Below are 16,859 nucleotides of genomic sequence, written 5' to 3' on the forward strand. Positions count from 1 at the left end.
AGTTTGAAGCATGTACTCTTCATTTTGTATCAGTCAACTATTTATTTTATTCAGTGATGTGAATACATTTGTATATAAAAAGTCACCAAGAAATATACATGTCCCTTATTTAATTATTGACTATCAGCACAAAACTTTGGTCCTGAATCGGTTCCAAAAAAAATCTGAAAAGTGATTTGCATGATTACAAAATGTTTTGCTTTCGGTTTAATTGTATAATATACATGATTTAACACCGTAAGCAAATGCGAGTTACTCAGCCCTTGGGGTATGCATTTGGACCGTCAAACAAAAGTATGCTTTTATGCGTTGTCTGTATTTTGAACCTTCTCTCTGCCCGTTGTTTTGCAGACACGTGGTCTGAAAAATCTATAAATAGAGGTAGAAGAATTCATTGTTCGCCTGTGTTGACTGAAAGCTACTCGTTAACATGGCGTCGACAAGCCGGTGCGTATACATTGTTTAAAATTGTATATCATTGGTTCATGTGTGATGCTTGAATTATGTGTTGATAACAAACAGTCGAGTGGTTAAAGATCCACTACTGCCACGACATCGTCGGTTCTAAAACTTGTTCGCTATTTCCTTATCTTTGAGGTATTTGCTGGACCACCGTTGTTATGCTACAACGTTGACAATCCAAAACTTAATCTCTTGCAAAAAGCATATATAATTATTTTAACAACACTAATGTGTCTTTGCCCTTTATGTAAGTGACTGTTGTGACCTGCCTTTCTGCCCGCTTTTTATTGTATGAATTTGAACCATGTTTGTAGACTGCTAACCGATGTGTCAGCCGTCCACCTCAACAGTCAGACACCACTGACTTTCATTATCATTTTTATAATACAATAAACGCCTTACAATGATTGACATCTGCCGAGTGTGTGTTCTACGCGTCAGATATCCGTGACGTTTGACTCGGGCAGAAGTTTTACATGTTATTCTCGCAACACCAGCAGCAGCAGTCGTTGGTGGGGTGATGCGTCGTGACCTCGGCGGCGGCGGCCCTCGTGACTTGGGCTGTACATTGTGTGTGTCTGCGTGTATGTTGGTCATTGTAGGACTGGGAATACTGAGCTCTCTCCTAGAGAATATTGTTCCTAATTGCCCGGAGTTACACTCAAATTCAACAAAATCTCACCACTTGGCAGACTAGAAAGGGGGTTTCCTCCTCGTTCTTTGAGTTTATCCCAGGTTTCTTCTAACGAGGAAGACTATTCATCCGATGTCAGTCTAATAAAAATATGAATTGAATTGGCACTCATTTTGAACTTATATTTGTAACTTTTGTCATCTGCTTTATAGGGGAAACATCACTTTATCATACCGTGAAGGAAACATTACCGATCAAATGGTGTAGATGTGATGGTCAGCTCCTGTGTATAACTCACTCACTCTGTCACCCCCACACCAACTCACATTCTGTCTATCTGGTACTTTTCTCTGTAGTGGAGAGGCCCTGGCATTACCCAGAGTGACGTGCCCAAACCACCCTGATGCCTTGCTAGTGGAGGACTACAGAGCCGGGGACATGATCTGCCCCGAGTGCGGACTTGTTGTCGGTGAGTATTACTGCCCGTGAAGCAAGCAAGAAGTGTTACTTCAGTGCTGTCCAGGTGTTGCCATATGTGGTTCGGGTTAGGGTTGGGGCTTAGTGAGCACATGTATCAGCAGGTTGCCTTTTCTTTCACCTGTCAATAAAAAGTTAGAATATGTTGAAATTAATAGAACCCATAAGGAAAAGGAACACACTTTGTCAGAAAGGAAATTGGTTGTTTATTGGATGGAGTCTGAATATTTGAATATTATGATATTCCTTCCTTTGGTAGCTATTCGAATTTCAATTGAGATAAATTAGGGCTGTGCGATATGGGGAAAAAAATGAATATCCCGATACATTTTCTCCATTTCACGATATACAATATATATCTCGATATTTTGAAATCTCCTTTAAAGGGCCCCATGAAATCGCACTTTCACCCTTTACTGTTTTCACTACAATCCCTGCAGACTATATACCATTCTTGGTTAACTTCCCAGGTGTTTTCCATCAAAACGTTTTATATTTTCATGTTAGTGATTAATCACAATTGAGTTTAAATAAGACCATTTTTTTATTCAAACAAAGCATAAACTGCAAAAACAATCTTCAAAATGACAAGAGGGGCAATATAAAACTGAGAGACAGACAGACAGACATTAATAGGCTTATAAACATTAAGGTTGAATCATCTAAAAGTTTTTTACACAAATAACTAATTTAGCCAACATTTTCTTTATATGTAGGCCATTGCAATGAATTAAACTAAAATATTATAAACTCATTTTAATACAATGTGTTCGATATTTTTGAGCCCATTGAATTAATTTATTTAGGAATTGCAGGTGTGCTGCCCTCTACCCCCAGCGCCTTGCCGGGGTCGACAGACGGATAACTCTTCTCCCCAACAAACCACGCAGACACGTCCCAGTTAACTCTTTATGGTTGCTTGAAGTAGGGTAAAAGAAAGATGTTTTCCGAGGCTAAACTAACGCTAGAGAAGTAGCATAAGACGAGGGAGCACCTTGTATTCCGATTGTGTGTGAGTAACTGTTACGGAGTGTGCAGCTGGTAACCATGACGACATCAGATCAGACAAGACGTTACAAGCATTGGACGTCTTGTCCAATGCTTGTTAGTTCTCTTAGGAACCAGCAGTTCGACCGCTTCCACGTTTCATTTGTCGATTTGAATTGGCTTAGGATACACTATATGCTACACTGAGCCGGCCGGCGCTGCAAACCGTAAGAAACTTGAAAATTAGTTCCCTCCCTTCCGTACCTAGATGATGCGTAGGATTGGTTGGTGAGTGTGTGACGCGAGTGTTTTTTTTACGCCTCACTCACGTTACTGCATGAGGGAGAGGGAGAAAGCCACCGGAGAATGTTTTAAACATGAAACCAAGGCAAGTCTCGGGTGCCGCTTGAAAAAAAACAGATTACTGTAAAATACTCGATGCTTACGAAATAATAATTTTATGTATCTCACACAGCTATTTCGGAGATATATTGAGTATTTTCGATATATCGCACAGCCCTAAGATGAATGCTTTTTATTTTATATTATTTAGCTAATTATCATTCATTAGTTTTGTAGTTCGATAATTCACTTTTACATTATTTGAATATTGTGGTAGAACTTGGACAGCTTCGGTCCAGTGTGAGGATACACAAGCCATCAACCCCCAGCTATCAGGGCTTTAATCGTTCTAGAAGGGGTTTTAATAATGACCGTATTTAGCAGCCATTTCAATGTTCAAACGAGTCCAAAAGACACCAAAAAGCCCTACCCATTAATGATAACGTGTTAGTTATTCAGTGACCATGAATAGAACAGGTGCCAATGTTTTTCCATTCATGGCGATCTGTCGCCCAAAGCACCTGTGGGATTTAGCACTGGGTAAATAGCACCAGTCCTGCTAGGAAATGTTTTCAAAACGTTGCACAATGTTCAAACCACCTATTTGCTTTGTGATAATTGGTATTAGGCTGAGTCTCTTACTTTGGAGACCTTGTTCAGAAACCTTAAGGCTGCATTGAAGCTCTGCGAAAACACTATAATAATGAAATGGTTAAACTATCTTTATGTGGGAAGTCCTTGGAAAGGAATGAAAGTGTTGTACCTAACGAAAAATACCAAAATATTGTTGTTGCTTTGAATCAAATGTTTTCTGGTCACGCTGTATCTCTTAGTTGGTTGGCTTGCAGCCAGGCTCAAAACTTTTTAAGGCTTTTCTGAAAGGTCAGAGTGAAGGAATGGGAAATGTCTGAAATGGAGCCCTTTAAATAGGGGGCGGTCACTGTTCTGCTCTATTAACATTAACTACTCCCTTGATGGCGTTCCAAACAGCCTCACAAACTACACACTCAAATGCAAACATTTTATTCCATCTATTTGTTTGGACAACCTTTAAGCACCCTTGAAGCTGCTTGTCTTTAAATCAAACAGTGTGAAGTTATATGGTGTATAAATACAATAAAAAGAAAACACACAATCTCGCCTTCCTGGTGGTTTTGATGCATTTAGCAATGCTTTGGCAATGCCAAATGCAGTGCTTTTTCATTTAACAATGCAGTGCTTGTAAAATTGATATTTGAAATTCTTATAATGGATTTGTATTGTCTGTAAAGAACAGTGTTAAAACAATTATTTTATAACTCTAAACCTGGAACTCACAATTTGCTCATGCCCTGTTGAAAATATATTGAAATAATTCCAATAAAACCGAGACGATTAGTCAACTATCTGCTTGAAATAAGACAGACTAAGAGGATCTTTTTGAAATGTGCTTTGGACATTAAGGCATGATTAGATGATGGTAGGGGTTTCTAAGAATCAAAAGCAAAGGGAAGGGAAAGGGAGTATTCCAATGGAGATTGGCTTGTGTCTGGAACGAGAGAGCAGCCATTATCTACACTTTGGCAGCAATCCAAGCACATATCCATCTACACAGGCATACAGGAGATACTTGATGGTTCAAATGTAAGGAGACGTTAACGACTCCGTTTCCTGTTTAGAAAAAATGATGGCTTTGTCTGGTAAACAAAGAATGCTCACATCATGTTGATGAATTTGTTTGCCAGGCTCACCTCATAGCAGAAATATCCCACTAACAGTGGGTTCTGATTCCTATAGCTACTCTGCACTCTGTCCAGCAGTTTATTAGAAACTAGTTTGTGCAGCACATGGATTTGTTTCTTTATAACGACTCCTTTGCGTGTATGCTAGATTAGTCCTCAGCCTCATAAGTTGCTGTCGATAAACGCGTCTGTTCAGTGGAACTGTACATTCAACCTGTGCCAGCCTTACTTTCCTATTGGAGCAGTCGGAACAGCTCTCAAGCTTCCGGTAAGAAAGCTCCTAGTAAAACGTGAGTCGCCGTGGAACAAAGACCTGGCCAACGCCTAATGGGCCACCTGGGGTCGGGCCCCCTGGGGTCATGAAGGACCATCTCTCTGATGCAACCTCCTGCTCGCTCTGTTCAACCCGCCCGCCCCCAGCCCGGCCTGCTGGAGGAGGATGAGGGGCTGGGTGTTGGGAGGGTTCATGGGTCTGAAGGGAGCTAAATGGATTATATTATCACAGATCTAATCCTTCTTGCTTAATGCATATTTCAAGGAATAGAGCAGTCGAAGGATGGGGGTGTTGTCGGTGGTGACGGTCATGTTGTACTGCACTTGGTTTCTCTTTGTACATCCTGTAGTGTTGTAATCCTTCCATCAGTGGTTCAACACAAATGGTGTACCTGTGAGGCTGATGGAAGAGGCAGGAAACAGAGACTGGGGCCTTTATCACTTTCAGGCTGCCTTCTATATTAGAGCATGTTTACAGGTGTAATCCGTGACTAAACTTAATGGAGTCCAAACAAATAAAGCTAACCAACCAATTAGTAGTAATATAAGTTAAGTAGTTAGTATGCCTCCTGCTAAAGGGAGTACGTTTCAGCTTGTTGAGTTTAGGTACTTGAAGCATGTCTTTCTGAGAAGGCTTTCCTAGTCTTTTATTTGTCATGCAGATTTTGAACTAGATAGTGTGGTTCCAACCAAAGAAGGAACATTCTCCTGCAGCTCCACCAGTAGTCTACAGAAGAGCAGACAGCCGGGTGGTGTGTGTGATCCAGCGTACAGCAGAGATCTGGGTGCCACGTGGAATACCGTAGCTACTGGTTAACATCGGTGTAACGATCCCTCTCCCCTTCCCCCAGGTGACCGTGTGATCGACGTGGGCTCAGAATGGAGAACCTTCACCAATGAGAAAGCCACCAAAGACCCGTCCAGAGTGGGAGACGCCCAGAACCCCCTGCTGAACGGGGGAGACCTCACCACCATGATCAGCAAGGTGAGGGACGCCACGGCCACCACCAGGGGTCCACTGTTGTAGTGTAGACGACTTAGACCTCACCACCATGATGAGTAAGGTGAGGGACGCCACGGCCACCACCAGGGGTCCACTGTTGTAGTGTAGACGACTTAGACCTCGCCACCATGATGAGTAAGGTGAGGGACGCCACGGCCACCACCAGGGGTCCTCTGTTGTAGTGTAGACGACTTAGACCTCGCCACCATGATCAGTAAGGTGAGGGACGCCACGGCCACCACCAGGGGTCCTCTGTTGTAGTGTAGACGACTTAGACCTCGCCACCATGATCAGCAAGGTGAGGGACGCCACGGCCACCACCAGGGGTCCACTGTTGTAGTGTGGACGACTTGGGGAAGAACAACCAAGATGAGTTATTCTTAAGGAGGAATCTGGTGTAAAATGGATCTGGGATATGTTTAGTATGGTAACGAGTTGGAATGTTTGTTTGGGAGCAAAAAAGCGCATATAGACGCATTCTTAAGTTGGCTGTTTTTAGCCAATTCTACCAAAACGCTATAAACTTTTAACGATAGGGGCATGTCTCATGGTAAAAACTAAATCGCTATTTTAAACCACTTACAAAGCTAGAAGTAGTCCGCCACTTCTTTGGTTTTGTTCTTAAGACTCGATAAGTAAATTGGCGAACACAGAGCTTGCGTTGTTGTTGACGGATGTCACAAGCTCTGTGTTCGTCAATTTACCTATCGAGTCTTAAAGAAAAGATGGCGTCGACGGGTGAACTACTGATGGTATTGTGTGTATAAAATGTCCTTTTTAATAAACAATCTGTACACTTACAAAGTTATCAATGCCTCGTTTTGTATGTTAAGAAGACCCTTATTATACTACCAAAGAAGTGTAGGGCTACTTCTAGCCTTGTAAGTGGTTTAAAGTAGGAATTTAGTTTTTACCATGAGACATGCCCCTATCGTTCCAAGTTTATAGCGTTTTGGTAGAATTAAGAATGCATCTATATGCACTTTTTTGCTCCAAAACGAACATTCCAACTCTTTATCATACTAAACATATCCCAGATCCACTTTACACCGGATTTCTCCTTTAAGGGAAATGAGTTTCAACGCAGAAAGTAAAAGAGTAGGATCCCCTGTTTCACTAATGTTTTTGGGCTGGGCGGGCGTGTTATCCTTGAGGTTACGACCCAAAGGGACCTTTGATACCTTTTGAAGTGCAGTCGTTGCGTTTGAGCATTGTAATGAGCGATGTTGTACATGAAAAGCTTCAAGCCCCACAGCGTTATTAAAGTGTCTCGGAAGCCAAACTCTGGGTTGAGATGACACTGGGCCGTCTCGATCAACACCCACCACCGCCCCGACAGAGCTCCACACCTCCTCAAAGACTCTGCCGTGAGTGGAGCAGAGTGGAACCCTCACAAAGTGTCCCTACCACCGTCACAAACACAGGCTTGGACTCCTGTTGTCCCTTCATTACAGCCTTTCTCAGTAACCCTGATAACATGGCATTGATTACTAGGTTGGATATCCTATTAGACATGTATAGACACGTTTAAACGAACAGAAAACTATACACTTAAAAAAGGAAAACTTGAGATAGGGTTAGGCAAGGGTTCAAAGTCAAACGATGCAAATCTAGAAGGAAGCGAGAAAACAAATCAAAACGGTTAAGTGTTTTGTTTAAAGTGTGAGGACAACCCAGGTTAATGGAATATTTACTAAGTCAAGTCTGGGGGAAAAGGGAGGAACAGTAGAACCCAGGGAGTAGCGTGCAGACGGCCACGCAAGACCTCAGCCACCAGGAAGAGAATCTCAATGAAGGACGTCATTGAACGCCACACAGGAAACGGTAGAAGGATTTCTAGTGTTTGAGACGGAGTTATGAAAGTCCAGCCAGAGATCAGAGCGGGTCTAAGCCGCTCCACAGCGGGCTAGTGAGACGCAGTGAGACAATCATTCCTAACACTAAGAGACAGCCACGGTAGCATTAGTCCGGGAGCGTCACATTTAAACTCTATCAAAGGAAGGGTTTTCTTTCATGTTATCCCACTCTTTACTTTAATCAGGCTACTAATTAGGAAGTGGCGTTACGGAGATGCTGAGGGCGTCACCAGGGTCGCGGGTCACTGAAGGGACTATGAGGGGTGGAGCTGTGACACTGCGTTGCCATGGAAATTGTTCCCATGGTTGCGGCCAGGTGATGGGCCCTGTGGGGAGAAGGAGCCTGAGATGGGGCATTGACCCAGTTAGCTGACTGGTAGCAGCTTAGCCTTAGACAGGCTCTTTTATAGTGGTACCAGACACTGAAACACACTGTGATCACACAGACAAGGCTGTTTCTAATGTTCACATCTGTCCCTCTAAACCTTTCTCTCATTACAATTAATTCAATTAAGAAAAGTAGAGTGGAGACCCGTTTCCACTGTAAGAATACTTATTGCTGAACGCTGACATTTTCCCACACTGATGTCTTAAATGATCTGGCTCTGTTGGACAAGCAGCAAAGAAAATGTAAAAGTATACATTTTATAGTATGTTTAAATATTAGACACGATATATACGTCTATGAGCAGTGTCCCTTTCACACGATGAATGACTCAAACAATATGATCCAAACAGTGAATTAGATGACGGTTCTCTGGTCCTCGGAGCCTCCTCACAGTACCGCTGCTACACCTGTGGTCTCCCTAGGGCACCGGCGCCGCCAGCTTCGACGAGTTTGGAAACTCCAAGTACCAGAACCGCCGCACCATGAGCAGCTCGGACCGCGCCATGCTGAACGCCTTCAAGGAGATCACCACCATGGCGGACCGCATCAACCTGCCCCGGAACATCATCGTAGGTCCCTCTCGCGCACCACCGCCGCAGGGTCCTTCCTCCACGTGTGCTCTGGCCGTCAGGGGACGCTTCAGTCCTGAATCAATCTAAAGCTAAGAAACGTAGAGAAATAGAATAATAAATAATAATGATGATTAATAACATAGAGAAATCAAGTTCTAGATTTAGACGTTGGCATTTCTTCCTGTGTGCCTTATAAAGACCTTGAGGACATTGTTAACTGAAAAACCTTCAAGGCTGTCGGCCTGTGTGGGAGGGTTGAATGGGACCATTCCGGGAACAATACCCATTGTGTCTTGTTTTTTCGCCCCCCAAGGACCGAACAAATAACTTATTCAAGCAAGTTTACGAACAGAAGAGCCTGAAAGGTCGTGCCAATGACGCCATCGCCTCCGCCTGCCTCTACATCGCCTGCAGACAGGAAGGAGTCCCCAGAACATTTAAAGGTCAGTCCGGGTTTACCCCCAGAAGCCTCCCAGCCTGGGGTACTCTGTGATGGGGGTTTAATAATAGACTGAACATCAGGCTTCTGTCCCTGTGTTTACCGTTGGTGGGATTCAGCCTGCTCTCTTCTGAATGGGTTATTCATCTTCTGGGGGTTAGCTTCAAAGAGCCAGTGAGCCCACTATTTCAGATGGAATTCAAACTCTATGGGATTTAAAAAATGTATGTTTTGGGATGAGAGTTTTGGGAAAGAGGGGGGCTTGTTATCCTCATGGTAACGACCCACCCCCACTTTTTGATACTTTTCTAGTATCGTCGTTGTGCGTTGTAATAAGCAATGAATTTGAAATCCGCCACACATTGTAGTCATACTATAGGTGTCTAGGAAGCTTAACCCTCACTCAGACAAGCGTATAAATCACAGCTCAGACGGAGCTCCACCATCCACACACACCGTGGTGTTGTGCAATAACATTGCAAAATGTGTCCAAAAACGCCAACTTTCTCCCCTACGCCGCAGTCAGCCGCTGCCAAGACAGAGCTCCACACGTCCACACACACAAAAAAATAAATGATAAAGGATCCATAAAGAAGGCTTTTAAATCAAGTATTTAGGGAAGTTTTTGTAGCAGAAACGTTTTTAATTCTATCATGAATACCAGGGTGGTCTAATGATTATCCTGCCCTAACAATAACTATACAGTGAGACAGTATGCGAGAGAGAAGTGCGAGAATTACAGAGAAAGAAGTCAGACTAGCTATTTTAGAGTCCCATCTTCTCCATGTATCTGTGGGGCCTGTTCTATCTAAAACCCCAACCTGTTCCTCCTCCTCCCCCAGAGATCTGTGCCGTGTCCCGCATCTCCAAGAAGGAGATCGGCCGCTGCTTCAAGCTGATCCTGAAGGCCCTGGAGACCAGCGTGGACCTCATCACCACCGGGGACTTCATGTCCCGCTTCTGCTCCAACCTGGGCCTGCCCAAGCATGTGCAAATGGCCGCCACCTTCATCGCCCGCAAGGCGGTGGAGCTGGACCTTGTGCCCGGCCGCAGCCCCATCTCCGTGGCTGCCGCCGCCATCTACATGGCCTCCCAGGCCTCGGCTGAAAAGAAGACCCAGAAGGGTGAGAGATGGAGGGGAGGAGCGTCCTGGTTTGTATCCAGACTGGTGGCCTGGTCCGACAGACCGCTCACTCACTCAGCAGTGCTCGGCTGATCGTCTCTCTCCTTAAGGGCTTGATCACATGGGTTTATTTGTTTTGGGTGCGAATGCCATTTCAACTTGTATCTTTTCCCTCAGACTGTGCTTTTCAGTCTTATCTCACTACTGCACATTGATTGCAAATGGGACCTCTTCTGCTCTTCAGCTTTACACCCTGAGCTTGCATGTTTTTAAAGATAAGATATGATGAACCTGTGAACTCAAGAAGATTGTGAGCAATGCGGTGACACTTATGTTTATAAATCAAGCTAACATGAGCCCTGAGGTCCATTTAGATCTAACGTTGGTGTCAAGCCAAAGCTAGCGTTGGCCTGTGTGTCCACGTAGAGCTAATGTTTACAAAGGTATCGATCCAGAGCTAAGAGGGTATCTGCCACGATAGAGCTCACATGTGAGCCTTGAGGTCCACATAGAGAGGTAACAATAACGGCAATGCAGGGCTCACGGATTGGCATTGTTTTTGTTAGGCAGAACTAGTGATAGCCTTGTGTGCATAGTGATGACGCGTCAGAGGTGGCTAGCGTCCATGCAGGGCTAACCCAGTCTCTGTATCTCCGTGTGCTCAGAGATCGGAGACATCGCTGGCGTGGCAGACGTGACGATCCGGCAGTCCTACCGGCTGATCTACCCCCGCGCCCCGGACCTCTTCCCCCCCGACTTCAAGTTCGACACACCCGTGGACAAGCTGCCTCAACTGTGAAGACCGCTGTGCTACACACACTCAGTGAAGACACTTTCTGCTGTAATCCTAGGGTTATATTATCTCTTTTTTATCATACTTTGTTGGATTTGGAAAGATTGTTTCCCTCCTCACTTAAGACTCCAAGCCTTTGTTTAGGCACTCTTGCAGGAATACAAAGGACACACATTCCAGTGCTTAAACATACAGATAGCAGACTGTGCAGACAGTGTTTCATTTGAGTGTATATAGCTTGTATATATGTCCAAGTCAAAACGTGTAATAAGTGCTTTCACAATTTTAGGCTGGTTTCATACTATATACGATTTTTCTTTTTTTTGTAGAAAAAATAATCTGGTTCTATTTTGTTAGCTTGCATTGTTCTCAGTAAATTAAGAAATGAAAGTTTTTCCGTAAAGCATAGTTCACCTCATGGTTTGAAAAAAAAGATTAAACTGTTTACCAAAAGCACTTGCCTCTATTTGACGGATAGATGAATGACCCTGGGCTGGTATCTTACGACGGCTTCTCGTGGGTTATGTTTATGTTTACTCTGCTGTCTAATGACTTGGCGAAGAGCAGCCTGTATAACTTGGGCCATCTGTGTTCCTAAAGCCCGACCAGTTCATTACCAGTACTGTATTTCCCACTTGAAAATCCAATCGATATCCTCTATAAAGTTGAAATGTGGAATCACGGTAGTTCTAAGGGCATAAACAAAATCAACTAAATTGAAAGGTAAGTCGGGGCTAACTAAAATAGTTGAATCTAGATTCACTGTTTTCAAACAATGACTGAAAAGATATTTAAAGCATCAATGGAGGAGGTGGCCTCTGGCGCCAGCATGTGCAGGCGCGGCTGTACGACAATGCGGATGGAAAGAAGCAAACCCCATTACTAAATATAGGCCTTCATCCTGAAAACCAAGACTGCTTTCATATCAATTCAAATGCAAATTATACACCGTGACAATGACATCTCATTGGCTGGTTTTATCTCTTTCGGCAGAAACCAGTCACAATTCGAACCTTAACATTTATAGGCCCAGTGCGCCCAGCTGTTAAAACGACCATCTAAGGAAACCCAACATTGAATCTACTGAACATACCTTATACTGAAAGGCATTACTATTACAGGTGCATCTCAATAATTTAGAATATTATGGAAAAGTTCATTAATTTCCATAATTCAAATTAAAAAGTGAAACGCGTAATATAGATCCATGACACCAGAAGTGAAATATTTCAAGCCTTTATTTGTATTAATCTTGATTTTGGCTTACAGCTCATGAAAACCCAGAATTCTGTATCTTAGAAAATGAATATTGTGAAAAAGTTCAACATTGTAGACTCAAGGTGTCAAACTAATCAATTACCTCAAAACCCCTGAAAATGTTTAATTTTACCAGTCTCATTCTGGTTCAGTAGGCTTCAAAATCATGGGGAAGACTGCTGACCTGACAGTTGTCAGAAAACAGTCATTGACAGCCTCCACAAGGAGGCTAAGCCTCAAAAGGTCATGCTACAGAAGCTGCCTGTCCAAAGAGAGCTGTATTTTGAGGTAATTAGCTGATTAGTGACACCTTGAGTCTACAATGATGAACTGTTTCACAATTTTGTGGTTTTCATGAGCTGCCAGCCATAATCAAGATGAATACAAATAATTGAATTAATTCACCTTTGGTGGAGTCTATCTATATAATATAAATTCAATAACTGAAATGAAATAGCTTTTCCACAATATTCTAATTCATTGAGATTCACCTGTATATAATAGGAGGTATATTGGAAAACTGGGTCAGTGCCACCACTGTTTGGGTTGCAAACTGGTGAACCCTGTAATATTCAGAGGGCCCTCTAGGAGGCATGAAGGAATCAACTGCTAAAAAATATTAAGTGTTTCACCTTCCCTCATCTTGTTTTTATTAGCATCTTTTTCTTTTCCGTTCTTCCATCTGAAACAATAGGACACAATTTCTTGACAACTTAATGTTTAAGACGACAAAGAGTAGTGTTTTTCTTTTATACGTAACCTAGCTTGTAACACTGGTTGGTTGACGTAAGTGTTTGGATCATAATTCAGATCAACTGTAAACAGAATATGAAAAAAAGAAAATGCAAAACGTTATTTCAACGAAAACTTAAAATGGGCGCCTAGGGCAGGCTGTGGACAAGGCCGGGACCGGATACAACGTACTTTAGTGTATGTATCTACTGTGTGTCTGCTCCATCTTGGGGTTTCAAGTGAATACGAAAAGTAGTAGTCGTCATCAGGATGTCCGTTACAGTTGACTTTCAGCTATTTCAGTGAAGACGATGGCTTAAGCACTTCCAAAAACAAAATCATATTTCACTAATACAATATTTCAAAAATGTTCATCATAAGTGAGTCAAAGGTGGAGACAACAAAAATATATGGAGGAATATAATCTGTACAGCTCAAAATCAAATAAAAAACGCATTAAAAAATAAAAACAAACAGGACAGTGACATGGAATAACATGATGTGATGTCATCCGCCCGGAGTTCATATGAAAACATTCTCAGTGGTCAGACCGTGGACACCATGGCAACGACAACAGGAGAACGCAACATCCCTCCTGATCGTCCTTCACTCCTGTTATCTGTTTTAATCCGTTTTTCTGTTAAAAAAAGTTCTTCATGTTGATTAAAAAAATAGAGAGAGAGGTGTGGCGGGGCGGGGGGGCTGACCTGTCTGTTCCCCGGCCGCACTGAGCGCGCCCAGAGGCCCGCGGAGCAATGTTCCCTCTCGGCGTGGTCGTCGGGCGACCACCTGACGGTCCTATAAAACTGGTCAACACAATAAGAGCGCGAGCTACAGTCTTTGCTCTGCGGGTTGGTTCACAGTGTGTGTGTGTGTGTGTGTGTGTGTGTGTGTGTGTGTGTGTGTGTGTGTGTGTGTGTGTGTGTGTGTGTGTGTGTGTGTGTGTGTGTGTGTGTGTGTGTGTGTGTGTGTGTGTAGTGTGTAGTGTGTGCTGAGGGCGGGGGTCCGGGGGGGAGCTAGCACCAGTCGGCGATATAGTCAAAGTCGTGGAACATGTTCTGCTCGTCGGCGCCCAGCGGCCGCGGCTCGCGGGGCGGGGTCAGGATGGGCGCCTCCGACGTGAACTCGTTGTCAAAGTTGCTGACGTCGCTGTTGCCCTGGATGGTGGGCACGAACGGGGGCTTCACCTTCTTGGCCAGCAGCCCGTTCCAGTCCAGGTTCTGACGGAAACAAGCAGAATCAGAGTTACTTTAATGACATCTTATTGAGAGTAAAATGACTAGGCTTTGTTCCTCGACAGCCACATAGCAGCAAAAAAAACCACACAGACCTGTTCACGGCCAACAGAAACTGGTGTGTTATCAAAAAGGATCAATTAGGCTTCTGTAAATAATTACCCTGGCTGGGAGGCAACAGGCCCTGGTCCACTAGAACCAGGACTCATGATGATGTGAGGCAACAGGCCCTGGTCCACTAGAACCAGGACTCATGAGGATGTGAGGCAACAGGCCCTGGTCCACTAGAAGCAGGACTCATGAGGATGTGAGGCAACAGGCCCTGGTCCACTAGAACCAGGACTCATGAGGTTGTGAGGCAACAGGCCCTGGTCCACTAGAACCAGGACTCATGAGGATGTGAGGCAACAGGCCCTGGTCAACTAGAACCAGGACTCATGAGGATGTGAGGCAACAGGCCCTGGTCCACTAGAAGCAGGACTCATGAGGATGTGAGGCAACAGGCCCTGGTCCACTAGAAGCAGGACTCATGAGGATGTGAGGCAACAGGCCCTGGTCCACTAGAACCAGGACTCATGAGGATGTGAGGCAACAGGCCCTGGTCCACTAGAAGCAGGACTCATGAGGATGTGAGGCAACAGGCCCTGGTCCACTAGAACCAGGACTCATGAGGATGTGAGGCCACAGGCCCTGGTCCACTAGATCCAGGACTCATGAGGATGTGAGGCAACAGGCCCTGGTCAACTAGAACCAGGACTCATGAGGATGTGAAACATGTCCTTACCCTGAAGAACAGGTGCTTCTTCACCTCCTCGGCGTCCTTCTCTCCGGCGCCCAGCCGTCTCTCCGGACTCCGTCTCAGCAGCTGTGGACCGGACACACCAGAGCGTCAGACGCCTACAGCCTCACGGACCCAGCCCTCAGACAGCACTCTGAGCCAGGCTTCAATTCACCTCATGATTCAGAAAATATAACAGCCAAACGAGTGTGGAAAGTGCAAGACAGATTTTAAATCATCCCTCCTATACTCAATACATGTACCGAAACAAATACCCAAGAGATACAGAAGAAATGACAAGAATCACTTCCCTGAAACGAAGATAAGATAAATGTTATTTTTGCATTATGAGATAGACGGGAAAGAGATAGAGGGGAGGAAAGGCAGCAAAGAACCACGGGCAGGAATCAAACTTGGTTTGCTGCGTTCAGGACTGAGCCTTAATGGTTCAGGCTCTACCAGGTGAGCCAAGATACATGTTATTGATCCCAGAACGGAAGCATGGGCTGGTGGTCAGCCTTCACCCGGAGTCATCCATGTTTTACCCCCCGGGTTCCACAGTGTCATGGCAAGAGACCCCAGAAAAGCATCGCTATGGAAACTGGACTTTTCAATGGAGCTTTGAGTTAGAGTCGGGCGCTCAGTGAAACGTTATTAATGGAGAGCGTTTATCAGAGGGCCAGTTCTGTGTGGCTGCGAGCGAGGAGAACTCACCCTCCTCATGATGGAGATGGCCTCGGTGGAGAGGAAGCGCGGGTAGCGCACCTCATCGTTGACGATGCTGTCGAACACCTCCTCCTCATCGTCACCGGGGAACGGGGACTGGGAGGGAGAGACAAACGGATTCGGAACACAAAGCTGCCTAGAGAGGCAGAGAGAAGGCTCCCGGGATGGTCCGCTAATGTGTGAACACGCTGCACATGTGTGGTTTCTCTAATGTGAGACGACCCTTAGGAGAACGTGTGTGTTCGTACTCCGCTGAGGTCCCACCACATCTAGTCCACACAAATGACATTCGTTCATCAGTTCTTTGGCTGATACTTTAACCAAAGCTAAACCAACGCAGAGCCCACGGTACGCAGAGAAGCCAGACGCACTGAGTGGGGCTCAGAGGACGATGAGCCCAGAACCGTGCAGCAGGTGGTGTTCAAACCCCCAACCCATCAGAAAAGGGAGGCCCTGGCTGGTCATAGACGGGCCTTGGATGGGCAATAGGCCCGTCCACTCCAGACAGATACTCTCTGGGTGTGTGACTCAGAGATCAGCCCTTAACTCCAGTCTGATAAGGTGCGGTCCGGTGGCTCACCTCCCCGACCAGCATCTCGAAGATGAGCACCCCCAGGCCCCACCAGTCCACGGCCCGTGTGTACGACGTCTCCGTCAGAACCTCGGGCGCCAGGAACTCGGGCGTTCCGCAGAACGTACTGGTGCGGTCCCGAAAACCCATCCCTGGAGGGAGGGGGACAGCGTGAGGGGGCGGCTCACAGCTCAATGTTATACTGAAGGGGGAGGAGGATTCAGCCCCAGCCAGCAGGCCGAGTACGCCCCATGCACCACTTGGTCCTCTTTCAGATGAATGGTGTGCAACACTTAAATCATGACATGGATTATGTTTATCTTCATGTTGCAACAGTTTTGTTGTGTTTTTGTCAAATAAAGGTCAGAGGAAATGCTTTTTACTGTAACATTTTATGCTTCAAAAAAAATCCAATATCATACTTTAATATTACTTTATTCTTTCCGTAATGTATGCAACAGGATGTGGGGCCCCTGGACAACAGAGGCCT

The 16,859-nt window shown here is 44.9% G+C and overlaps 2 protein-coding genes across 2 annotated transcripts in view; one reads left to right on the forward strand and one right to left on the reverse strand.

Annotated features, from left to right (window-relative positions):
• Positions 1-406: 406 nt before the first annotated feature.
• Positions 407-11,510, forward strand: gtf2b (general transcription factor IIB). The gene is made up of 7 exons (XM_079750767.1): positions 407-447; positions 1,453-1,565; positions 5,748-5,881; positions 8,566-8,712; positions 9,029-9,158; positions 9,997-10,278; positions 10,943-11,510. The coding sequence occupies exons 1-7, from the start codon at positions 431-433 to the stop codon at positions 11,074-11,076; spliced, it is 957 nt and encodes a 318-aa protein (XP_079606893.1). The 5' UTR covers positions 407-430; the 3' UTR covers positions 11,077-11,510.
• Positions 11,511-12,108: 598 nt separating this feature from the next.
• Positions 12,109-16,859, reverse strand: part of pkn2a (protein kinase N2a) — a 34,578-nt gene continuing 29,827 nt past the window's right edge. The window contains exons 20-23 of the mRNA XM_079751359.1: positions 16,379-16,521; positions 15,787-15,894; positions 15,079-15,159; positions 12,109-14,279 (exon numbers count right to left, since the gene is read on the reverse strand). Of these exons, the coding sequence (XP_079607485.1) occupies positions 14,076-14,279; positions 15,079-15,159; positions 15,787-15,894; positions 16,379-16,521 (536 nt within the window). The 3' untranslated portion in view covers positions 12,109-14,075. The remainder of the gene's footprint in view (positions 14,280-15,078; positions 15,160-15,786; positions 15,895-16,378; positions 16,522-16,859) is intronic.

Source organism: Pollachius pollachius (assembly GCF_949987615.1).
Source record: "Pollachius pollachius genome assembly, chromosome: 14".
NCBI lineage: Eukaryota > Metazoa > Chordata > Actinopteri > Gadiformes > Gadidae > Pollachius > Pollachius pollachius.